At 41.6% G+C, this 25,483-nt stretch overlaps 2 protein-coding genes across 9 annotated transcripts in view; both read right to left on the bottom strand.

The window, feature by feature from the left end:
* Window positions 1-3,853: 3,853 nt before the first annotated feature.
* Window positions 3,854-5,313, bottom strand: LOC118395110 (pancreas transcription factor 1 subunit alpha-like). The gene is made up of 2 exons (XM_035788895.1): window positions 4,502-5,313; window positions 3,854-4,381 (listed from the first exon to the last, which is right to left on the bottom strand). Exons 1-2 carry the CDS (start codon window positions 5,100-5,102, stop codon window positions 4,173-4,175), a joined length of 810 nt encoding a protein of 269 aa, XP_035644788.1. The 5' UTR covers window positions 5,103-5,313; the 3' UTR covers window positions 3,854-4,172.
* A 12,736-nt stretch (window positions 5,314-18,049) lies between these two features.
* Window positions 18,050-25,483, bottom strand: part of LOC118394681 (disks large-associated protein 1-like) — a 130,961-nt gene continuing 123,527 nt past the window's right edge. For 4 of the 8 annotated variants that reach the window (XM_052463776.1, XM_052463775.1, XM_052463778.1 and 1 more), the window contains exons 7-12: window positions 24,071-24,465; window positions 23,699-23,784; window positions 22,139-22,578; window positions 21,847-21,935; window positions 21,581-21,748; window positions 18,050-19,999 (exon numbers count right to left, since the gene is read on the bottom strand). In XM_052463776.1, the coding sequence (XP_052319736.1) occupies window positions 19,784-19,999; window positions 21,581-21,748; window positions 21,847-21,935; window positions 22,139-22,578; window positions 23,699-23,784; window positions 24,071-24,465 (1,394 nt within the window). In that variant the 3' untranslated portion in view covers window positions 18,050-19,783. Of the gene's footprint in view, window positions 21,749-21,843; window positions 21,936-22,138; window positions 22,579-23,698; window positions 23,785-24,070; window positions 24,466-25,483 lie in introns of all 8 variants that reach the window. The other 4 variants (XR_008065214.1, XM_035788130.2, XM_052463779.1 and 1 more) reach the window with 4 other exon arrangements.

Here is a 25,483-nt window from a genome sequence, read left to right as displayed (position 1 = left end):
TTTAAAAAAACAACTTGCACCATATTGTACGCGCGCGCCTTGGGAACCCTTGTTGCCATGATCGGTAAGGCTATTTATTGAGAAGTTAATATCCCGTAAAACACAAGTTACCATATCGAGGGCTCCCCCAGTTCAAAAGACTGGTGCCTTAGCACCATATGCTTAATGTATTCAGCCGTGGAGGCTTTAATAAAGGTAAAATACGGTCTTTTAAAAGTTGGATAGGGTCTTTTATTTAATTTAGATGGAGTACTTGCGCACAAACCAAAGCGCGCCCGGGCATTGACTCGCCCTTTCTTTCAGGAAGCAAAGCGACCATCGTGTAGCGTGTTTCATTACAGCATAAGCTTTTCATCACCCTGCTTTGTCCCGAATGAAAGTAATGCTGTGAATTAAAGAAATGCCAATATTTTCTATCAGCTTGAACATCGAAGAGAAGGGCCCTCGAGCTTGGCAAAAATCAGGCACATCATTCATCATGTCATCCCGCACCTGTGGTCTTGCATTGAAAGTACACAAACCTATTCCTATTAACCTTAATTATTCAGAAACGCCACAATGGTTGAAATAGAGCAGGATGAAGTCTGTTTATTGGTCGTAAATGTTTTTCTGAAGATCTCCCCAACCTCTTTGTTAGTTCGGCGCAGAGTCCGCCTCTTTCTTTCAGACAGAATAGCCCTGGAGTTTTCCATTTTCAATCGTAACATCTGCTTAATCTTACGGATCAAAATATGGAGACAAAACATATGTAATGGAGGATTTGTGAAATCCTTGTAATGAGTTATTAACGGGAGAAAACAATGGGGCAGGATGGAAAGAGCCTTGTGGTAACAAGAGTCGCCAAATGAAACGCCTGACAGTTTCCTTGTTGGTAAATGGAACCCGTTTGAACGCCAGGTGATGGTAAGAAAATCAATGTCCTTATGAGCCAACCCAGCTCTAAGTTCTTTTTTCTAATTGGAAAATTAGCAGACATAAATTTAATTGGCTTATCAAGGCCCAGCAAAAGGCCGCAGTAATTGCCTGCAGATAGACGGGGGGACACAACAAGATTGAATGTTTGCTGGCTCGTATTAAGGCTTTCAATCCAAGTGTATCATTGAACATGTTTTATTATAACAAAACGTCATGCTTTACAGTTCCCATATTGTATAGACAATGGTTAATGGAACATTAAAGACGAAAACCATGCCAACAGGTCTTGGAGACATTGTAAGGGCCTCTCTCTTTGCTTGTTTTAAGCAGCTGCTGTCCAGGACCCAGAAGCACAAAAAGAACAAGTTTGTAATACCAGGTGCATCCTAAAGAACCTCGACGGGGATGGATATGTTACAGCCTAGGACATGTGAGTAGCAATAAAGATAGGCCTATCATTTGGATTGTAAGGCGCCTCCACGCCCTGTAAAAGGAGAGGCGCCTGGGCAGTGCGTTCTCTGGCAACATCGCCCTCCCCTCCATGGGTCTCTCTGTACCCGTATCCCCGGGCCAAGTCCTAACACCTGTTGGCTAGCCAAGTGCTAACGTCCATACTAACACAATAATCTATTTTGAATTATCACATATAATTATTGAATAATATGTGCGTATATTTTTCAATAATAATTTTTCCCCATTTGAGCATTTTGGTGCTTGGTGCGAAGGATTTAAAAGGCTACTCGCGAGGGTCACACTGCCCCATGGGCAGACTCAACTGGTGTTTGTTCAACCTCGCAGCTGGTACCCGGATGCCACAGTGGAGATACGTTAATGAAATCGCGGGAGTTCGGGGGATTTACACACTCTGGGCTCATATTCTTATGCGCGATAATCCAAAGTATCAGCAGTTACTTACAGTTTATGAGAATCTTGTTAGGCGTCCTTCCCAGTGTTTACCATACGCCTATCTACGGATTATTATAGTATTAATGGATGATGCATTTATTATGTTACTTTCATCTGATTAATAGAGATATGACTGAAATATGTTGGACATCATTAAGTAGAACGAGCATACCTTCATGAAATAGCCTAATGTTCTTAGAATTTGGATTTCCAATACGGTCTAATTATTTGTTATTCTCACTGTTGTCATTATTAGCCTCACATCTTTTTGTTTTATATTTCTGCATATCTTTGATCTGTCTTCTCCAATTTATGTGCAACCGTTATCCATTCGTTGGCTCTGAGTTGCATGCAAACTGATGCGCATATAGGGCTGCGCTTGTCACGAACAGCCTGGTGCGTCATTTTTTATTTGCAACAACTTTTAAATGGCAACAATAGGCTTGATATGTTAAAACCCAAAAACACATTGGGAAAGGTGTCACTGTAATTGAGCGTACACAATTGACATAGCACATCCATAAACCTCGTGTTTTTGTTTTTGCCAAGTTGGCACAGGCATACATTGGAGCCACTTGGGTCTAAATACGACTACAGCGCTAACATACGGCGGTTTTCTATGCCTCGTGACACATTTACTGACTATAAACTTGCCTTGTGTGCCAAAGCAGTCAGCAACATGTAGTCAAAGGCTACTCGAATGCTATAGAGCATTGCACGCCATTTCAGTATCACTAACTTATTCTTAGCGTAATTGGAGCTTGGCATGGTTTTCCAATGTTTAGCCGGGTAAGAAAAGGAATAAAACCTGTCAGTCTGTAAATGGTGCTCTTTTAAGCCTTGCCAAGACCAAGCACAACAGTGACAAGATAGAGACCCAAGTGTTTGACTGCGTAAGCCTTTCCCTTCCGTTTGATTGGTATTGCACTAAAGGATGTTTTGAGGGGTTTTGTACCGTGCTTGCGCACCAAAACGCAATATCTCAGCTACAGCTACTTCCTGGGCCTTTTATTTCGTTTAAGGCTGACTTGCTGACATTTGACGCTCGAATGAATGTAATTAGATGACATGGTCTCTTGTGTTGTGTCTAGGACGCGCATAACTGTGCTGTTAATGTGGCGGTAATACAAGAAGAGATGAAATTATAGGTCTACTGAGATTTCCAAAAAAGCAGATCCACGGAAAACTTGTAAAAATATTAACATCCAGTTTCATTCAATTTAGAAAAAAAGCACAATCTCATTCATATTTAACAACAAATTCGAGTACAGTAATAATAATAACCATAATAATATTATATAATACGATGTATCGTTATTATTAATAATAATAATATAGCAAGAAGTAAATCATCGAATTGCAAAGACTAATACAGAAAATGAATGTACCTTTCTTTTACCCCCATCCGAAATGCACGCATTAACCCGAAATGCTCTTAGCCAGTTGGTTTTATGAATGTGTGTTTGCAAGTTTGGGCACAGGCATATATCTGGGCTACCACTACATAGATATGGGAGAGCTGACGTAAAAATGTAAAGGGAACAGGTTGAAAGGATGCCGCTACCACGGGAAGAGTTTTCCTTGAAGCACCTGCAGAACATTGAAGCTAACAGTTTTTACTGCAAGCCATCGGGTTTAATGTACATCTGATGTGCATACCTAATGTAGTTTTACATGAAGTGTGTGTTTGTTTAAGCTACAGAGCTAAGATCCATACAGGCCGCAGCTTCATAAAACGTAGGCCCCGTGAAGGAGTTCAGACTCCATGAGATACCCAGTAGAATGAAGATAGTTGCTCATAGAGTATACGGACATGCATGGGTTGAGACCGAGGCCCAGTGTGCATTGCAATTCAACTAATAATGCTCGATATCACTTCAGTTCATTGATTTATGCACGGTTCTGCATGCGTATACCTTTCCTTTTATGGATATGTTATCTTCACAACTTGGATATTCAATGATACTTCTTAAATTTATGTAAGCATATTAGCCTAGGAAGAAAAGTGGTATAGACCAGGCAACACAACATATTCATTATTTAAGAGCATTTATCAGATTGCATATACATATAAATTATTTTACAATTCAGTAGGCCTATAAAAATATTTTGGTTTTAGTATATTCATCAATATTCAAATAAAACATATTATCATGGAAACAATTAAATACATGTTGCTATACATGATGATTGCCATGCTGCCTGAATTAAGAATAGAGATCATTGCCATATAAATATAATATTTACACTTAAATAATCAACGTTACATAAGAATCAACGTTATATATTAACATGGATTTATCATGGGTGTATAACAATGGATACCTTTAGAAATAAACATAAAATAACATTTATTGGACTGAGATTAAGGTTAAAGGAGGCTCGTTTTCAATGTTGGACAGGGAGGATTTCATGTTCAGTTTCCGTGGGTCCTCAGGTGTCCAGACTTTAGCGGTTCTGATTATGTTCTGGTCTTTCAGCTCTTTCTCGTCTTTCCAGGACAAAGAGTGTCCGGCGAGGGGAGGCAGCCCGTAGTCAGGATCACTTGGAGATGGAGATCCTGAGAAGGGGACAAATGATTAGTAACGGACCAAGTCTTTAACAAATGAGTAACAATACACTTCAAAGTTAAGTCATTATCATAGGCATTATCTAACCATATGAAATGTAGGCTACTTACTTGTTCCTCTGTGGCAAATTATAACTTTTTTGGATTGTGTCAGTGCGTCACTGTTGGAGTTTCGGATGCGCATATCGGACTGCACGAGCTCAGCGAGGAAGTTGATGTAGCCAATGGCCAGGCGCAGGGTATCGACTTTGGATAGCCTCTTTTCGTATGGTAGAGTGGGGATGTGAGACCGGAGTCCCTCGAAAGCATCGTTAATTGACTGCATCCTCCGCCGCTCACGGATGTTGGCAGCCTGCCGTAATTGTTGCATCTCCATATCGGATCTCATCCGCCTCCGCCTTTTCAGCATCGGACTATCTCCTCCCACCTGAGGCGATAGCTCTGAGGTGCTGTCAGTGCATTCATACGAGCAGGTAGACGAGGAGGAAGAGAAGGACAAGTTACTGATGTCACAATAGTCCCCATCGTGCGCTATCCTGCTGTCCTTATAGTAATCTTGGAAATGGCTGGTGAGAAAGTTGACATCGTCATCCAGAAACTCGTCGGTGTCCAAGTGGTCCCTGGAGGACTGGTCAGTAAAGAAATCATCGTCATCAAAATAAGGGGAGGAGAAGGAGTCCAGTCCAGTAAATGGATCCAAGACAGTGTCCATTTTTAGCTGTTGTTTTCGTGTTGCCCAGTAACAGCAAGTTTGCTCTTTGCGCTGTCTCTGGGTGCTCAAGAGTTAGTTCAGCTGAAGGCTGGCACGCGAGGACTCTTATAACTACATCCATAGTCGTGTGCCATTAAACAAAAAAAGCCAGCCAATCAGCGTTGAGTATACACTACGCTCGGCAGCGGAGGGTGCACCTAGAGATAATAATCTCTTACCACTCAGCCCCCCGTTCCATTTATGGCGCAGCGTTTACCCCCCTCCTGCCCTACATGGAAAACTGAACAGAGCGGAAACAAAGCATTAGAGGACCAATGACCTAAGTCTAAAACCTGCAGCCACCCTAATATTGTACCTTTTATTCAATACAGTTATTTTTAAGAGGGACTCGCACACTGCTCTTGCACGGATCACCTTTTAATATTGTATTTACTTATTGAAGCTTAATTAACCTGTCGGCCTCATTCTTGGCCTTCATCAGAACTTTTGTGAACATCTGTATTTCAGCAAGAGCAGTGTGCAGGTTTCTCTTTTCTTTGAAGTACTCGCATTATTCCCATTCCTTTATTGAATCTTTGTTTCAATACAACCATTACATTATTTGCTTGCATCATAAGTGTCCACATCTGGTTGCACGTTTCCACAATAATAGATTATTATTAGGCTGTTATATTGTAATACACATCAGAGTCCTTTCCGAGGCTCCACGGAGGCTCCACGTCTTAATTCTCGTATTGATCTTTTGTCAATGCAATCTAAATTGTTTTCCTCTTATTCAAAATCTCAATTTTGAGAACAGAAAAAGTCTGCATTAAATGGGCTTATCTTGCATCTACTGCACGCTTGCATTCATTGGGACTAACCAATGTGTAAAGTGAACAAAAAAGATGTAGTAATTAAAGGGTCGGTCATATAACAATGACAACATATCTGACACCTCATGAAGGCAGTCATCTTAAAGCAGGTACCTGCCCAATTCAAAAGCCGACCACTCGTGCCCGCAGCAAGCTGTTAGAGTCCTTTGGTCTGAGCACTTCATTATTGGAGGAGTCCAATTTCTATTAGAACCCATAGAACGCAGAGTAAACATTTGTATGAGAATAATGTCATTGAAATGAGACGTCATTTCAGTGATAGACAGGCGAGCATAATGATGTGTTCATCAGTCATAGGTTTTTCGATGCTGCTCTGCCTACCCATTGGCTCTGCACAGTGGACACTCGCCTGTTCACGCCGCAACAATCAAAAGAGAATAGAGAGCACTTTACCGACAAAGCAGGGGCGTTTCTTGCCTCTCAATAGCGACATACCCTCTGTCACCGTAAACGAGTAATTTATGACAAGAAGTGCTCTTATCTTAAAAAAAATGTGAAAAGGGCACAATGCAAAACAGCCACAAAACATTGAGAGCCCCTTGCAAGTGTGACTACAAAATCTGTAGCTCAAAAATAATATTAGGCTACAGCAAAACAATATATATGGAATTCCTCTTTGATAAACAGAATAGTTGGAAATACGCCTACTTTTCCTATTGCCTACAGGGATGTTTTATAACGTGTCGTCATATATATGAGACCTTATGAAGTCCTATCATAATGTTACGATGTCTTAAAATATAGGGGAAAGGTTACAGACTGAGAATAGTTGTAGTTATAGTCATCATTATGAGATTATATTAAGATACAAAAATGGGTTATACATGTTTATGATTTGACAAAGAAAGCGTGTATAACTGCATCATACCTGTTGATTTGAATGAAACCTAGTGGGATGAGGGATTATCTGTGGATGATCATCTGTCTCGTGCAGAGTTGAAATGTATCCTATATCGCAGGCAATGCTCAAAATAAGTTATTCATTTTGTTTGATCTCAATCAAAGATAAGGATGCAATTATAGTGCAACACTTATAGTGCAACAGGTAGACAACCTGAAGGCGTAGTGAAATATGGGCGGGGCAGCCTATTAATGTCAAAAGCAGCCACAAAATATCAGGCTAGCAAAATGTTCAAACTAAACTTGCATCATTTTAAAATCTCATTGACATGTTTGTTTCAGTTTTCACATTAAAGGTTGAATTCACCTGCCTTTATCGAAAATTAATCTTTCTGGTCGTCTTGAAACCATGTGTGCTGGAGTTTAAAAAAAAAATGTAACCTTTATTTAACTAGGCAAGTCAGCTTAGAAAAATGATTTACAATGACGGCCCCTGAACAGTGGGTTAACTGCCTTGTTCAGGGGCAGAACGACAGATTTTTACCTTGTCAGCTCGGGGATTCTATCTTGCAACCACTATTATTATAGTCATAATTGTACCCCAATGACAATTATATAAATTGTCTGATTTGGAAATATCTGACGATTTGTATCATGTGTTGGGCTAATATGTTGGATAGATGTCTGAAGAGGTTACAGGAGACGTAAATGTAAAAAGTGTCCCACTTTTTCTGAATTCACTCCTATAACAGTACTACAAGAAAACACGTACTATTACAAGAACCAGAGCCTTACCTAACACCAATACATAGTAACTACATTTACATCCCAATTTGGCACAGTGCATTATTTATTCGTTTTATAACCTTAACATCAAAACAGAAAAAACGATGTCAATGATCTTACCATATGCGTCAGGGGATGAGCTTCCTGTTTGAAGCTTTCTCTGGCCCCTCTATGATGTCACACCAATGTGATTTTGATCATGTAGTTTCTCTGCAAGGACTTATTAACAGTAGGTTTGATTTTCTCTTGTCAGACCAAGATATAAATGCCTCGGGATTAAGCTTTCCCAGTTTATATGATGTCCCATTATCCTTCTTCACCCTCGTTTAGATTTTTAAGGGAGCTATTGTTCGTTTTTTCAAGACTGCAGAATTGTGTAAAATAAGGATAAAGCTCGAAGTTAAGACCATATTGCTGATTTACATTGGCTTATATCAATTAACATTTAATTTGGTAGTATTCAAAACGATTTCTGAATGTGCGTAAAAATGTGCCCAACATTCTATGAATGCGATACCAAATAGTCCATAATATTGTAAGAAAACTCGATTTAAATCCTTCAGGTGTTCAGCACCATAATAAAAGTTCAAGCCTAAGTGGTTCCATGAACATAAAAAAATCCCCAGTAAAGAGACCGATACACTGACGAGAGCAAGTATGTTTTTTTTAAAATGGGGAAACTGGTGTCAGAGTAAAGGTAATGTGCCCTCACAGTGCGCGTCAGAGGGCGTTTACGCCGGTACCTGAAATGTTGACTGGTCGGAGTCTACGAAACTCCCATTCACTCCCATTCAGATTAAGATGGAGGGGGTCACTTTGTTAGTCGAAGGAGAAAACAAGTCTTTAACTGTAGGCTCGCCGCAAGCTACAACATGAGGCATTGGAGGCACAGGCCGTGGGAATAACGCCACTTGCGCGGTGAGCCAGTCAATGCAACACGTCCCATAATAATGAGTGCTGATGCTGCTTTGCACCTTGCATGCGCATTTTGGTTTTCTTATAATAGGCCTACGTTTATGTTAGAAGAGCTAATACAACATAATATAATATATTTCCACCTATTCTAGAACTTTTAAAGATATTTTGGAATTGGAAAGTATGCTATGAATCTGATAATAAACACATTTTCTTGATTCATACTGGCTTAAATGATATGTTCATGTTTACATGCACTAGATCCACAGGTCTGCATGATGGTTTATTGCACCAGTCTGGTGCCTGAATGCTGACTGGTCGTTTATTTACAAATTTCTCGCAGACAGGACCGTGACTGTCAACGTCACACGATCAATTCACCAATGTGACATACAGTATCTCAGTGCCAGCGGACGCTGCAAAGCGAGCGCCGGCATGGGAACAGCAACACTTGGGTCGCTTCAACAGACGGTATAATGGTGAACATTATAAATGAGGTGTATTACGAAGGTCATGGTGTATTACAATTCATGGTGAGGGAGGGCCAGTGATGCATGATTCCAGGACTCAATAGCCTACGCCTATAGTTTAATTGTAGATTTTTCGAAGTAGCTTTACGCTCACTAAATCAAGTGATGAATTAACATATAGCCTACTTGGTGTCTGCTGTGCTCAAAACACATGGATATGGAAAATCTCTTTGTTATAAAGTGAAAAGCCCAGTGCAAAAGGTGGCGGTAATCATCACAGAAATCCATCTTGAGTGTCCAAAATATTAGAGAGATGCATGACAAAATGCAAACTAAATGGTTTAAACAGATACAAAACGATTAAATAAATGTTACACCTTGCTATGCAAGTTTACACGTGCTTTGGAGCGCACATGTAAACATAGTATCAAGTGGCAAGGTATTTTTGGGGTTAAGAAAATGTGCTATAAACATTTGCGCCGAATATGAACGTTCTCAGGTGAACACGAACCTATGGGCCTAATCATTCATAATAGCACCTGTAACTAATACATTCATAGGTAGTGCAATTTACCATAACGCGTCCACACAGAACGAATGATGACAGAAATCAAAATATTAAGACTCACAGGTTACCCAATGTAACCAGCATATCCTGTGGTGCTGGAGTCAGCCCCCGTACCATAGTCGCACGCCCAGCCTTGTGCCATTAAATTGCTTTTATTCTGCTCGCACGCTTTTCTTTTTCTCACATTTTTAGTGACCTGGTACCTGAAAAGCTTGCTGGTAAAGTGCCATTGACGACCACAACCACGCGTTTTCATGGCCTGATTGAGGAGGTCAGAGTGTCAGCGCGAGGTGGATGAGCAAGCTGCCGAAACACTGGTGATTCCCTGGGAATCCCACCACATGCGCCGTGGCAACTGAAATAGCGCGCGGGGCGCTCGCTCTCCAGATTGCAAGACAAATTAGAACGGTGCTCATGGGGTCTGGAGAGTCTTGAGGCATTGATAGCAATGAATGCGCACGAAGTTCTTAAACCAATGTATTGTTTGAGATATTGTCTTCTAATTTTCCACCGACACACTATTTAGGCGTTCTCTGCTCACCAAGTGCAGCATCCATCCAACTTGTGAACTAAATGTTTGAAGGCTCATAGGCACACAACGCAGAGCAGAGTCTTGTGTTTCCAACAAGTCTGATGACTAGCCTTTGATTCAAACAATTATTAAACATTTAATCAGCGCACTTCAACAGGTAGCAAAATAAATTACCCCACTAATCAAAGCCCCCAATGTCTCTCTCCCTCCACCCATATACCCCTCTTCAGTCAACAACATATTAACATTACAATTGCTTAAGTATATCATATATATGATATAGAGTTTAAGGAAGATTAAGGAAGATTATTGATTCACTATTCCTTGGCCTGATAGATTTTTAGCACTAATCTGAAAGTCTCGGACTGGAGCCCTGGGCGGTTAAGGCTGTTTCACGCAGAGAGATTAGGGTAGGGATATTCGAGCGTCATACACATTGTAATACAACGCAGGAAACCTGGTGCTTCCTGTCTGATTTGGTCTCGTTTACAAAATCTAATCTTTCGGTCTGTTTCCTAAGTAGCCAAAATAGCAGTTTAGTCAAGTGGCATTAAATGATAAGTGAATAACTAGCTCGACATATGGCTAACCATTCTGTATATGATACATCCATATCGGGTTTCAGGGTGGCAATCTGGTGACCCGTGTTAACCTGTAGGTGGCCATTTACTGTTTCTCTCCCATTGCGTCAGAGCTCATAGCGACAGACAGACAGGCAAAATAAACACACAGGCCTACAATTTAAATTGATTAGTTGGAATCAAGTGTGACATGGAATAAAATATGCGCTGCTGCATCGGCCAAAAATACCCTGCAGTTCTATGGCTCGTGTCTTGTCTCACCTGCATATGTCGAAGAGGTAGCCTCAATTGCATTTAAAATAATTTCAGACCTTCCTTTTCAAACTGACTTTTGATTTTGAATATGATTATGATTTGCCATAGATAGGTGGTGTGTTAAGCACATTTTGTGTGGGAAATCCGCACTACAAATAAATACATTTAGTATTGGCTATATTATTTGATAGAATCTTGAGCAAATTGTTTTAATACTATTGTCACCTATCATTTTACTTACCGGCATGTACATTGACACAATCTAGGCTAAAGCAATAACCTGAAGAAAAGTTGAAGGTAGAGTAAAGAGTTTCAATTAGGCAATTAGCCTAATAACTGGGAATTTGACACGATATAAGAAGTCAGGTTGAGAATCTAGCCGGGACACTGGGGTTAACTCAATTGGGGTTAGAGTTTTTAGCAGAGGATCTGTACAGAGTTCTCAGTACTGCCTGGGGCGTTTGAGTGTAGAGCGATAAGTGCCCCCTACTGGCAATTCAATACCATGCACTTCCAGCAGCATCTGGTCTCCCATCTAGGGATGGAGAGGCCCAACACTCTTGAGTATCAGATTGCCCTGGGGCAGGTTTAAATCCAGATCAAAATAATGTTAGATTATTTTCCCGATATCCTCGGTTCATCCTCCTTGTTCAAATGGAAACGGGAAAGTGAATTAATATTTCAACCAAATGTCATGGGATTATTAGCATTACCTTGATTATAAACTACAATGTGGTATCATCGGATGTAATCAAAAAGCAAGGAGGGACCAACATCATTAAAGATGGCACAGGGTTATTTTAACCCCCCCAAAATAAAGGTGAAAAGTTGATCCCTGATGTGAAATTTGACCCATCTGCTCTACCCTATCTTGAAAGGTAAATGATATGTTCATATGCATATCTGAATTATTGACAAACGGAATTTAACTTTTACACGAACATAGTTTTGATGCACAGTTCCTTTAAATGGAGTAATTTAAGTTGAAATGTAATATACCATCAATGGGGTGCTCCTAATAAAGTTGCAGATAGAAATCTAATGTGTAGAGCTGACCATATTTACCCTACACTTAACGAAAAGTAGGTCCTACCTCGAACCATCAATTGTTCCCATTTTAGAACCTTCGGAAAATTTGTTTCGGTGGTGGTGGGGGGCGGGGGACCCTTTCACCACTAAAATGCTGTTTAACCTTTTTCACCACCAAAGTGTTCTACCTGGAAACAAAAAGGGTTCTCCTATGGGGAAAACGAATAACCCTTTTCTGTTATATACACTCTTAGAAGTAAAGTAGGTCTGTGTCTGTTCTATGCAATACATTTTTTTATCTGAACATTCTGTAACGTTTTCTAGGAAAAGCCCCAGTTGTTTCTGGCCATTGAGGACGCCTGGTGGTCAACAATGATACTATCATAATGTGCAGGTATTAAACACGGTTTAACCATGTCAAGAGCATGCATACTGTAGCTTCTCCTCCTTTGTACATCTACATTTTGGGCATCTTTTAATTATACAATATGTTTCATTTATTTATGTCCCAATATTGCAGATATAATGCTATTTTTTTGGTCAAGAAGTGGATCATAAATGGCGAGGCATCACATTGAAGAAAAAATGCTCACAACACATCAGAAAACAACTTGAGTAGGCCTATTTTAAATTAAATTATGGGCACAAAGACACATTCAACTCCATCGCTCATAGAATCAGATGGAGGATTCATCATAAAACAATTTGATGTTCCCAATTATTTGAATGATTCCTTCACTGGCAAAGTGGACAACTTTATGCAGGAAATGCCAACAGTGAACAATGAGCCATCATGTACATGCAAAAAAATAAAAATAAAATCAAACCATTTGAATTTTGTAAAGTTAGTGTGGGGGAGATGGAAAAATTATGACAATGACAATGAAAGATTAGTGGAATCTGTGTGGGTTGCTGGACAGGTAGGATGACTGACAGTGAAGGTGAACAGGTGGTCACGTGACAGAGGAATGTATGAGACTGAGGCAGGAATTCCTTTAACCATAAAGTGGTATATTTACTGAGTAGTCTGTGCTGCATCACAAAGGAAACAAATAACATGTATACAATCAAATTCATAGTCAAAGATCAAATCATATCAGTCATTATTAACACAAGTTAAGGAATTCAACAGTCCAGTTCATTAAGAAGTCAATAGTAATCATCCGCGAGTCATTTAGGCTCATAACTAATTATCATACATCATGAAAGAATACAAACAGTGAATGGTTATACAATCTATAATCCCCATGATCAAAGTCAATCAGTTAGCAAACAATGACGTTACTCATTTCACGCTTTCAATTGTCTTCATGTGTACATATAATTAATTTCAATACACATGAACCATATCGATTGCATAATTGGCCTATGAGGATCCGTAGGGCCGTGATCATTGACAATTCACATTACACAATATGTTTGAAGCTGCGCTCTAAGCCGCGCTCCGCGGTAATAACTATTAACAGTAACTGAATGGCCCACTCTCCCGATCGCCACTGATAATTCAGATGAAAGGTAAGAGTCGGTGGATTCATGGACGCACAGAACTTCTGGATGAGATGGAGTTAAGGAAGAGAAAGCAGCGAGATCAGGCGATGGCAATTTTCACCTTTTATGGAGTTGAGATCTGTCGGACATTTCCACCTGACCTAATTAAAGCGCCCCTGGCCCAGCTGAGTAAATGGCAATGAATTAAAGGAGTATTCCACCAAGTCCATGGGCCTTTTCTACAGACAAACCTCCTGGCATTGACAACTTAGGTGAGATACCTACGTTAGATTTCAGTGCAGCCTTTGATATTATTGACCATAACCTTTTGTTGAGAAACCTTGTGTTATGGCTTTTCAAACTCCATATTGTGGATGAAGCGCTATCTAATTGAACTCAAAGGGTTTTCATGAATGGAAGCTTCTCTAATGTCAGACATGTAAAGTGTAGTGTACTGCAGGGCAGCACTCTACTCTTTTCTATGTTTACCAATGACCTGCCACTGGCATTAAACAAAGCATGTGTGTCCATGTATGCTGATGATTCAACCATATATACATCAACAACCACAGATAATGAAGTCACTGAAACCCTTAACAAAGAGTTTCAGTCTGTTTAGGAATGGGTGGCCAGTAATAAACCGTCCCTGAACATCTCTAAAACTAGTAGCATTGTATTTGGTTCAAATCATTCCATAAATTCTAGGCCTCAGTTGAATCTGGTAATGAATGGTGTGGCTGTTGAACAAGTTGAGGAGACTAAATTACTTGGTGTTACCTTAGACTGTAAACTGTCATGGTCAAAATATATAGATGAAATGGTTATAAAGATGGGGAGAGGTCTGTCTGTAATAAAGAGATGCTCTGCTTTTTTGACACCACACTCCACAAAGCAAGTGCTGCAAAGACCTAGTTAAGATGCAGCTGGCCCAGAACAGAACGTCTAGCTCTTCATCTTAATCTGAAGGCGAATATTACTATGATGCATGCCAGTCTCTTGGATAAGAGTTGAGGAAAGACTGACTGCGTCACTTCTTGATTTTATAAGAAACATTAATGTGTCGGAAATTCAAAATGTTTTGTGTAGTCAACTTACACACAAGCACTGACAAACACACATACCCCACTCAACATGCCACCAGGGATCTTTTCACAATCCCCAGGTCCAGAACAAATTCAAGGAAACATATAGTATTATACAGAGCCATGAGTGCCTGGAACTCCCTTACATCTCATATAGAGCAAGTGAACAGCAAACCTGGTTCCAAAAAACAAATAAATCAAAACCTCACGGCACAATGCCTCGCCCTCATGTGACCTACTTGTTGTGTGTATGTACTGACATGTACAGTGCATTCGGAAAGTATTAAGAGCCTTTGACTTTTTATTCTAAAACAAATTAAATACATGTTTTTCTCAATCTACACATACAACCCCATAATGACAAAGCAAAAACAGTTATGACATTTATGCAAACGTATAAAATAAATTAAAAAAAACAAATACCTTATTTACATACAGTTGAAGTCGGAAGTTTACATACACTTAGGTCAAACTCGTTTTTCAACAACTCCACACGTTTCTTGTTAACAATCTGTAGTTTTGGCAAGTCGGTTAGGACATCTACTTTGTGCATGACACAAGTAATTTTTCCAACAATTGTTTACAAACAGATTATTTCACTTATAATTCACTGTATCACAATTCCAGTGGGTCAGAAGTTTACATACACTAAGTTGACTGTGCCAATAAACAGCTTGGAAAATTCCAGAAAATGATGTCATGGCTTTAGAAGCTTCTGATAGGCTAATTGAAATAATTTGAGTCAATTGCAGGTGTACCTGTGGATCTATTTCAAAGCTTACCTTCAAACTCAGTGCCTCTTTGCTTGACATCATGGGAAAATCAATAGCCAATAACTAAAAAAAAATGGTCTGGTTCATCCTTGGGAGCAATTTCCAAATGCCTGAAGGTACCATGTTCATCTGTACAAACAATAGTACGCAAGTATAAACACCATTGGACCACGCAGCTGTCATACCACTCAGGAAGAAGACGTGTTCTGTCTCCTAGAGATGAACGTACTTTGGTGCGAAAAGTGCAAATCATTCCCAGAACAACAGCAAAAGGACCCTGTGAAGATGCTGGAGGAAACAGGTACAAAAGTATCTATATCAACAGTCAAATGAGTCCTATATCGACATAACCTGAAAGGCCGCTCAGCAAGGAAGAAGACACTGCTCAAAAACCACCATGAAAAAGCCAGACTACGGTTTGCAACTGCACATGGGGACAAGATCATACTTTTCGGAGAAATGTCCTCTGGTCTGATGAAACAAAAATAGATCTGTTTGGACATAATGACCATTGTTATGTTCGGAGGAAAAAGGGGGAGGCTTGCAAGCCAAAGAACACCATCCCAACCGTGAAGCACAGGGATGGCAGCATCATGTTGTTGGGGGTGCTTTGCTACATGAGGGACTGGTGCACTTCACAAAATAGATGGCATCATGAGGAATTTAAAATTATGTGGATATATTGAAGCAACATCTCAAAGCTTGGTTACAAACGGGTCTTCCAAATGGACAATGACCCCAAGCATACTTCCAAAGTTGTGGCAAAATTGCTTCAGGACAACAAAGTCAAGGTATTTGAGTGGCTATCACAAAGCCCTGACATCAACACTATAGAACATTTGTGGGCAGAACTGAAAAAAAACGTGTGCGAGCAAGGAGGCCTACAAAGCTGACTCAGTTACACCAGCTCTGTCAGGAGGAATGGGCCAAAATCCACCCAACTTATTGTGGGAAGCTTGTGGAAGGCTACCTGAAATGTTTGACAATTTAAAGGCAATGCTACCAAATACTAATTGAGTGTATGTAAACTTCTGACCCACTGGGAATGTGATGAAAGAAATAAAAGCTGAAATAAATCATTCTCTCTACTATTATTTTGACATTTCACATTCTTAAAATAAATCCTAACTGACCTAAGACAGGGAATTTTTACTAGGATTAAATGTCAGGAATTGTGAAAAACTGAATTTAGATGTATTTGGCTGAGGTGTATGCAAACTTTCAACTTCAACTGTATGTTTTCAGACCCTTTGCTATGAGACCCAAAATTGAATTCAATTGATTGGACATAATTTGGATAGGCACACATCTGTCTATATAAGGTCCCATAGTTGACAGTGCATGTCAGAGCAAAAACCAAGCCATGGGGACAAATAAATTGTCCATAGCTCTCCGAGACAGGTCTGTGTCAAGCCACAGACCTGGGGAAGGGTACCAAAACATTTCTGCAGCATTGAAGGTCCCCAAAAACACAGTGGCCTGCATCATTCTTAAATGTAAGACGTTTGGAACCACCAAGACTTTCCCTAGAGCTGGCCTCCCAGCCATAATGAGCAATCGGGGGGAAAAATGCCTTGGTCAGGGAGGTGACCAAGAACCCAATGGCCACTCTGACAGAGCTCCAGAGTTCCTCTGTGGAGATGGAAAAACCTTCCAGAAGGACAACCATCTCTGTAGGACTCCACCAATCAGGCCTTTATGGTGGAGTGGCCAGATGGAAGCCACTCCTCAGTAAATGGCACATGATAACACACTTGGAGTTTGCCAAAAGGCACCTAAACGATTTTCAGACCATAAGAAACAAAGATTCTCTGGTCTGATGAAACCAAGATTGAACGCTTTGGCCTGAATGACAAGTGTCATGTCTGGAGGAAACCTGGCACCATCCCTGTATTTCAGTGGCATGGACTGAGTGACTAGTCAGGATCGTGGGAAAGGTGAACGGAGCAAAGTACAGAGGGATCCTTGATGAAAACCTTCTCCAGAGCGCTCAGGACCTCAGACTGGGGTGAAGGTTAACCTTCCAACAGGACAACGATCCTAAGCACACAGCCAGACAAGGCAGGAGGGGCTTCGGGACAAGTCTCTGAATGTCCTTGAGTGGCCCAGCGAGAGCCCAGACTTGAACCCGATTGAACATCTCTGGAGATACCTGAAAATAGCTGTGCAGCAACACTCTCCATCCAACCTGACAGAGCTTCAGAGGATCTGCAGAGAAGAATGGGAGAAACTCCCCAACTACAGGTGTGCCAAGCTTATAGCGTCATACCCAAGAAGACTTAAGGCTGTAATTGCTGCCAAAGGTGCTTCAGCAATGTACTGAGTAAAGGGTCTAAATACTTGTGATATTTGTTTATTTTTTATAAATTAGCAAACATTTCTAAAAACCTGTTTTTTCTTTGTCATTACGGGGCATTGTGTGTAGATTTGAGGGGGAAAAACAATTTTATCGATTTTAGAATAAGGCTATAACGTAACTGAATACTTTACGAATGCACTGTATGTGTGACTGATAGATGCACACACACTACATGTTAATGTTCTTAAATGTAAGTATTTCGTATTATCTTATTCGTCATGTGTCGGACCCAAGTAAGACTAGCAGTCGCCATTGGGGTCGGCTAATGGGGATCCTAATAAATCAAATAAGAAAATGAAATCAGCGGCACCGATTGGTCAAGACAGAAAAATAACATCAGGCTGACTGAAAAATGGAATCAGTCAGTGCAAATGAATACATGGTCAAGACCGGGAACAGTTCATAATTATTTTATTCTGTGTTCATATGTATGCACATATAATCCCTATACAATACAACATAAGATCAGAGTAGCATGACAGACCACTAAAACAGAATCCAAACAGTAAAAAAACGAAATCATCAATAAATAAATAGTTAAATAAATAAACTAATACAAGTATAAATTAGGTATAGATTTTGTATTTCTAATATCGTCTGCATGCTTAAAGGAACATCCTCATGTATAATTTCTGTACAAACACACACATGGCTATTTTCAAGTACAAGTGTTGTTTTGACTATGTACATTATGTTCACGAGGCTACTTGACCGTATTGAAGAAAGGCCAACATATCAAACAAGGAAATTAGGAAGCACTTTAAGAGACCCACACTCAAACATACACACTCACCTCTAAACACTGATGGACACAAACTGACACACACACACACACACACACACACACACACACACACACACACACACACACACACACACACACACACACACACACACACACACACACACACACACACACACACACACACACCACCAGCACTAGGAGACCCTGATTTGACAGACTGAATTTCCATCTCTTCCTGAGAAATAACAGAGCTAAGCCTGCTCAACCACAGTCACATGGCATTCCAGGAGTCCATTTGGGATTAAACTAACATACCAAGAAACTGTTTACTAATACAATTAAGCCACTGAACTTGCTACTGGAAAGACATTGTTAAGAAATGAAACAACTTGCATTCCAGAGATGTTTTTTAGTGTCCCCCACTAAGTGTTTAGGGTTTTTCATATTGGGCTGCTTATCACCACAAAGATCCTCACTTTTCATACACATCTACTTTAGACACCTGTCTGAATTTACAGAAGGAAAATCACCAGGATGAGTTAAGTACATGTATCAAAGAAATTTGTCTCTAGTTGTCCTTGTACCATTAATGATTAAAATGTTTAAACAGAGTGATTCTCTAGAATAAGCAACTATGTCTTTACAATTGACAGCATCAGCAGACAAAACCAACAGAATTGGCTACAGAAAGGAAGGAATCCTCTTTATCTAAAATCTCTGATCTTTACAGATGGGACTTCAAAACCAACGTGTTCAGTTGTTTTACACATTTACTTGATCTGATTTCAAATGAATATTGCTTAAGCATAATATACCCTGTTTGTTTGCCAATTATGTTACAATCCCCCCCAAAAATATTGAGAAGGTTGAAGGGGGCATCAAGCAAGCGATTCTGTTTGGCCTATGCTTAGGTAAAAGTAAAAATAGCTAAAGAAACCAAATACTCAAACATACTTATTTGCTATCTTTTAGGATATCAACAGGTGTCTACATTGATTAAGAATGCTATACATTTCACAAGATCATGATTTATGTTACTCAGGTGTGGGTAAAAGTGATACACTTTTTAAAAGAAGGATCACGAAGGAGTCATCTTCAAGCGAGGATCTATGTTACATAGATGGAAACAAGACCAGGATCAAATTTGTGAGAGAGACAAGAATATGTAAAAGAAACAACTATACTGTTGGCATTTCTCTTCCCACTACAGAGAAAATAGTTATTGTGGTTATATTACAAAATCTGTGTGGGTCTGTGTGCTCACAGGAACCATACCGTTAAAAGCATATGTGTGCGTTTAAATGTGTGTGAGATCTAGCGGTGTGTGAGATGTAAGTGAATCTGTCTGTATGGGTAGTGGTGAAGGTGTGCCTGCCGCGGAGCTCATAGCCTGGTCTGGGCCTCAGGGATATAGATCTCGATGCTGTCTGCACTCTCGGTGGCTGAGTTCTGCCGCACCGACGCGGCTCGCTTGGCGGCCATCAAGCGCTTGCGCGCATCCAGCCGCTGCTTCTCTGAGCTCTCCAGGGACCTATCGCGGGCCAGGGGAGGGTGACCTTTTGGGGGTTTCTTTGGCACAGGAGGGGGGATCCGTCTCTCCTGAACAGGGATGACAAATAGTCAGTTAGCCCTCGGGGGGAGGGGGGACAGGAGCGTAGACAGCATTAGTACACCTATAGCAGCACATGGCTAGCGCTACAGATAGACAACCACACACGACGCAGCGGCGGGGGGCGACTGACTGCATGAGGTACGGTGGCCCAGCGAGGTCAGGCCCCGTGGTGCGTGCCAGATGGAATGACTTCTCAAAACCAGCTCACTGTCGACAAGAACAACAGAACAAAAACATGGAGAAGCGGTCAGGAAATCAATAGTATAAGATGCAACAGCCATGATACTGTACAGTAAAAACATCTTTCCAGTCGCTAATACAACAAATTACAGGAAATGGCAACATTCAACTTTTGGGTGTGAGGTGTTTCACTGTGTTAAATGATTGTGTATAAAACTGAATGAATATGATGGTGAAAAAACTATTGATGGCGTATAAGTTGTAATGTGTGATTCACGCCATGTGAAGCACTTAAAGGTATGCGGTATATCTCATAAACCCTCACCATCTAGACCAGTGGTCACCAACCGGTCGATCTCCAAGGTATTCCTAGTCGAGCACCAAACATTTCTGTAAAAACCCCAATGATAAAGCCTTGCGTTCCTATTTTTATTTATTTATTCATGCTGTTGGCGGTAGGTGCACTTGATGCTGCAGCCCTAGTGCCGGGAAGGCAAAGTGTTCCCATTTTTTAACTATTTCATGTGTCTGAAGGGAGAACTCCATCTACCCAGCAGGCCCAGAGAGCAAATCAAGTGCACCTATAGGCCTACCACTGGCCAATCAAACTGTCTGCACAGTTTCATCAAGTCATAGACTGTAAAAAGAAGACTCGATCGCACAGCAAAATCAATACTGTGAGATTTCAAATGGTTTAAAAACATGAGACTCAACGAATACAGCAAAGAGCTGCTGTTTTTATGAGCAAAAGCTCATGTTTAAGTTGTTATTCAGTAATGTCAACACTTAAAATGCACGTTCTCCCTACTTCCACTTACGCTACAAACAGCACTGTCGCTGCATTAAAGGAGTAGCCTCTAGCAAAGTGTTCCCATAAGCTTGCATTGTTATTATTAGCGGCTTGTGTCTTTTTTAATATCCAGGAATATTTCACTTTCTCTGGTTTTAGGAGTAACATGGATTGGTCCATGAGGCAGAAATAATGCAGTGCCACTTGAGTTTCGCCATCAACTGAAAGACCGCGTCCCCTTTTGTCAGCGGCGGGAGGGACAGCAGAGGTTACTTCCGGTTACTAGTCCAACGCTCCAACCACTAGGATACGCTGCCGCCCCTGAACATGAAGTGATCTGGACTCAGAAAAGGTTGGTGACCACTGATCTAGACAAAAGTAATTTGTTGCCAAACCAGAGAAAATCATTGATACAGTATGTTATTAATAAATAATAATTGTGAAGTTACAACAGCAATACTAGATCATGCAATGAGTTGAAGCTACTGATTTGTTTCTGCATAATCAGTATATCTTGGCTGGTCGGAATGATGAGCTGAGTCTCCATTGACTTAGACAGCACAGACAGATACTAGCTGGTCCTGGATGCCTGTTTTACCTTTCTCTCCGGGGGGTCCAGGGGCTTCCAGTTGTTGGCCCTCAGCTGGTGCAGCTCATCAAACTTCAGGCTGATGTTCTCGATGGACAGCTGGAGCATGTCCCAGAAACCAGCCAGGTCCTGAGAGATGGGCCGCGGGCGGGCGTTGGGGTTCTGATCCCAGATCAGTAAAAAAGGGAAGAACGAAACAGAGTTTTACCTCAGATTTGATGTGAAGAACAGGGGGAGTCAAAGGAAACTGAAGAACTAGAAGAGTCGCACACCAGGTTCTCCTCACAAAGTTCCCTGAACTGCTGGAACTTCTGTGACATCAGGAGCTGAGCACTTCCTACGGCAAGCCTCATTTTCCCCAAGACTGTAGAGAGGAAGATAATGTAAATACAGATCAGATCACACAGGGAGAAATCAAAGGACTGTCATTGTAATGGCTGGAATGAGGCCACCTAATTGTACCTATCACAAGTACAATTACGCACAACTACGCGGCACTAGCCTCCACTGCTCTCACACAATTGTGATAGGTAGTGGTGTAAATGCTTTTGGACAGGCCAGACTCACTGTCATCCGGCAGGTCGTTCTCCTGTTCGTCCTGCTTCATCTGTCTGCACCAGCCCTTCATGCGGTCCGTCTCGGCCTGCAGCAGCTTGAGGAACCAGCGTCCGTCCCTCTGGCAGACAGACTTCTGGACTACCTCCAGGGGATCTTCAGTCACACTGTCGATCCAGGGGTCAGGCGGGGGCAGGATGGACGGGTCGAAGCACACGTCATCGTAGTCGTCTGAGGTACAGGCGTGGTAGTGGTTGCCCGAGCCCTGGATGCTGACGGTGGAGGCAGAGGCTGGCGAGGTGGCGGCTTCTCGGGAGTACTTGCGGGACACAGAGCCTGAGAAGGGCAGGTCTGTTTCTGGGGAGTCCAGGGGGCTGTCTAATATGTCAGGCATGTCCAGGTCTGCCTGTACTGCTGCCGTTACACTGTTGGAGCGGATGAACTGCCGGTATCTGCCAACAGGGGGAGATATACATCAGTGCTCAGTCTGAGGTGACCTGACTAGGAAAAACTTGAACCTAATTTAAGGCTTTACATAAGGTGCAGAGTTTTTCTGGCCAGGTCACAATGTGGTCAGAAGAACTTAAGGCCCTGCATTTGCTCTGAAACTACCAGTACTGCAATATTCTATTCTCCATCCATTCTGATGGATGGAAGGTTCATTTTACCACATTTTGAGCCAATCCATGGTACCATGAATGAACATCCCACACATAGTGTTAGTGTGTGAGGTGTACAGAGACACAGAGTAAGGGAACGGAAGGGGCCCTAGGCTGCAGTCATCACGGAGCAAGCCTACTACTCTAAAACACCCACCAGCCATGACTATTCCTTTAGAGGGAGCGCCCTTCACTGCAGACACAGCAGAGCTGTACAAGAAATGCCTCACGATGCCGATGACTATCGCTGCTATATTTGTCCTATACAACACATAGGGTGGAGCAGAACACACGCAGCTCAAGGAAGAAATATACAATAAGGTGTATAACGTGAATAATTTCACTCTGATTCAAACTCTCACAGTATTTATGACTAAATACTAATGACTAAGCTGCTGTAGTGGGCAGTCAGTGCTCCTCATTAACAGACAGAAGTTGGAGAAACCAGCTGCAGTCAGCTACTTTAAAGTCTACCCAGACTATTTCTCCAACTTCTATCTCCAGTATCAAAAATGAGAGAATAATCTTGTGAGTGAGAGTAGGCGTTTGGTTTGCCTCATCAGACTGCAGTCGCAGGTGAGCTGGAGATGACTCAGCTGAAGTCACTGAAGATGTGTCACCGGCGAGGCCAACAGACAAACACAACTCACTCACCATTTCCTTTTCAGAGAAACGGGGCAGGAAATGCCATAGTTCCAAATGTCTGTTTTGCTAGCGCAGCTGTTCCACCGTATTAACAACCCTAGGTACAAGCTGCTTCTCCCAGCAACCCTAGACTCACTTAGTAACAGCCTTCATTTGTAAATGGATGGCTTTCTCTGGACATTCACACAAAAAGGTAATGAAGGCAAGAAACAGTGAAGGACTGACATTCTGAACTGACTGATCGAGAGAAAGCGAGAGAGAGACTCACCCCCTCTCGTCCTGCACCTGGACCCCAATTGATTGGTACTTGGACTGGTCCTCCATCTCCAGAGCTTCCTCTTCTGGCCCATCCACCTGGACATAAAATTATCCAAAAAACGAATTCACCTATAAACTAGACATCTATTTTTCAGTTACTACCATATCCAGAACACCAGGGTGAAGTAATGTAAACATATGCCACTAGAGGACAGTATAGAGCAAGAGTAGAACCTGTCAACACAGAAAGGGGATGAGGATCCAGTCTCTCAAAACGTGGCTCGTGTGTCAACTAATTAATTTCTTATTATTCCCATATCAGATCAAACAAAATGTTAAACGACACCAGAAAAGTGATTGTGAGGTAGTGTCTACCACAGACCTGGATGCCGATGGACAGCTGGCACTTGGCCCGCCTGGCCTGCTCCTTCCTGCTGTCCTCAGTGATATGGGCCAGGGCCGAGGTGGTGGTGGTGATGGTGATGCTGCTGTTTGCAACATGCTGGCTAGCAGGGCCGTGGACCTGGGCGTTGGCCGCCTCAATGGCTGCCGTTAGGGCCTTCATGCTGTCGATGCTCTCTGTTGAGTTAGACAGGCCTGACTGGATGGTCATGTCTCCCTGCGGGTGACTATCCCTGCCCCCCTGGCCATGGCCATCCATGTAGGCATCCTGGGCCGACTCGGTGCTGCTCTGGGCTGTGATGGAGATGAAGGGTTTGGAGGTGCGGGGCGGCACCGGGGGTGGGGTCTTCTTATAGGTTGTGATGCATGATGACACTGTGGGGAACCATGGGAGAGGTAAAGTACTTGCGAGGGGGATATTTAACACACACGTCATAGCTTTCTAACATATCAAAGTAGGAATGTATATTCTACTCTCCCGCTGTGGACAGATTTTTGATGTTCTCATACACACAGTCAAATCTATAGGTGATCAGGGGAGGGCAACAAGTCTCATTGATGAAGAGGGAACATGTTACAATCTAAAAAGGTAGTGGTGATAGTAGTGGTAGAGGTCTGCGAGCAAATTTATAGAAAGACGTGAATAAAACACAAGAGTTTTTTATTCCTACTCGTTCTACCTCTTTCTCTACCACACTCACCCTATTTTTAAAGTTTTTGATAGCTTGGTTTTGTGATGGCTTACACAATCTAGTCAAGAGTTAACTGCTCATTACAAAATGTGCAATTACATCAAAAATAATGAGGGTTAGTCATTCATGTAAAAGTAGAGGGAAACACCAAAGCACAGCAAATGAACAGCCGTGGAGTTTCTCATAGAGTGCGGAAATGTGAGATGGTAAATCATGCAACACAAATGAGCAGACAGACAATACTATGCATTCGGAAAGTATTCAGACACCTCCATTTTCCCCCATTTTGTTATCTTACAGCCCTATTCTAAAAGGGATTACATCTACACACAATTCCCCATAATGACAATTCAAAAACAGGTTTGTAGACATTTTTGCAAATATATATTTATTTTTTAAAACTGAAATATTACATTTACATAACTATTTAGACCCTTTACTCAGTACTTTGTTGAAGCACCTTTGGCAGTGATTACAGCCTCAAGTCTTCTTGGGTATGACACTACAAGCTTGGCACACCTGTATTTGGGGAGTTTCTCCCATTCTTCTCTGCAGATCCTCTCAAATTTTGTCAGGCTGGATGGGGAGCGTCGCTGCGCAGCTATTTTCAGGTATCTCCAGAGACGTTCGGTCGGGTTCAAGTCCGGGCCCTGGCTGGGCCACTCAAGGACATTCAGAGACTTACTTGTCCCAAAGCCACT

The sequence above is a fragment of the Oncorhynchus keta genome, chromosome 15 (genome assembly GCF_023373465.1).
Source record: "Oncorhynchus keta strain PuntledgeMale-10-30-2019 chromosome 15, Oket_V2, whole genome shotgun sequence".
Taxonomy (NCBI): Eukaryota; Metazoa; Chordata; class Actinopteri; order Salmoniformes; family Salmonidae; genus Oncorhynchus; species Oncorhynchus keta.
Note: the sequence above shows the minus strand (reverse complement) of the source record. Positions and strands in the feature narration are given on the sequence as shown.

Bases quoted from the DNA above. Each gene is read 5' to 3' on its own strand.
- LOC118395110 (XM_035788895.1), bottom strand. From the start codon at position 5,102: ATGGACACTGTCTTGGATCCATTTACTGGACTGGACTCCTTCTCCTCC. The intron at 4,382-4,501 runs GTAAGTAGCCTA...TCCCCTTCTCAG, and splicing joins AATTTGCCACAGAGGAACAA to GATCTCCATCTCCAAGTGAT.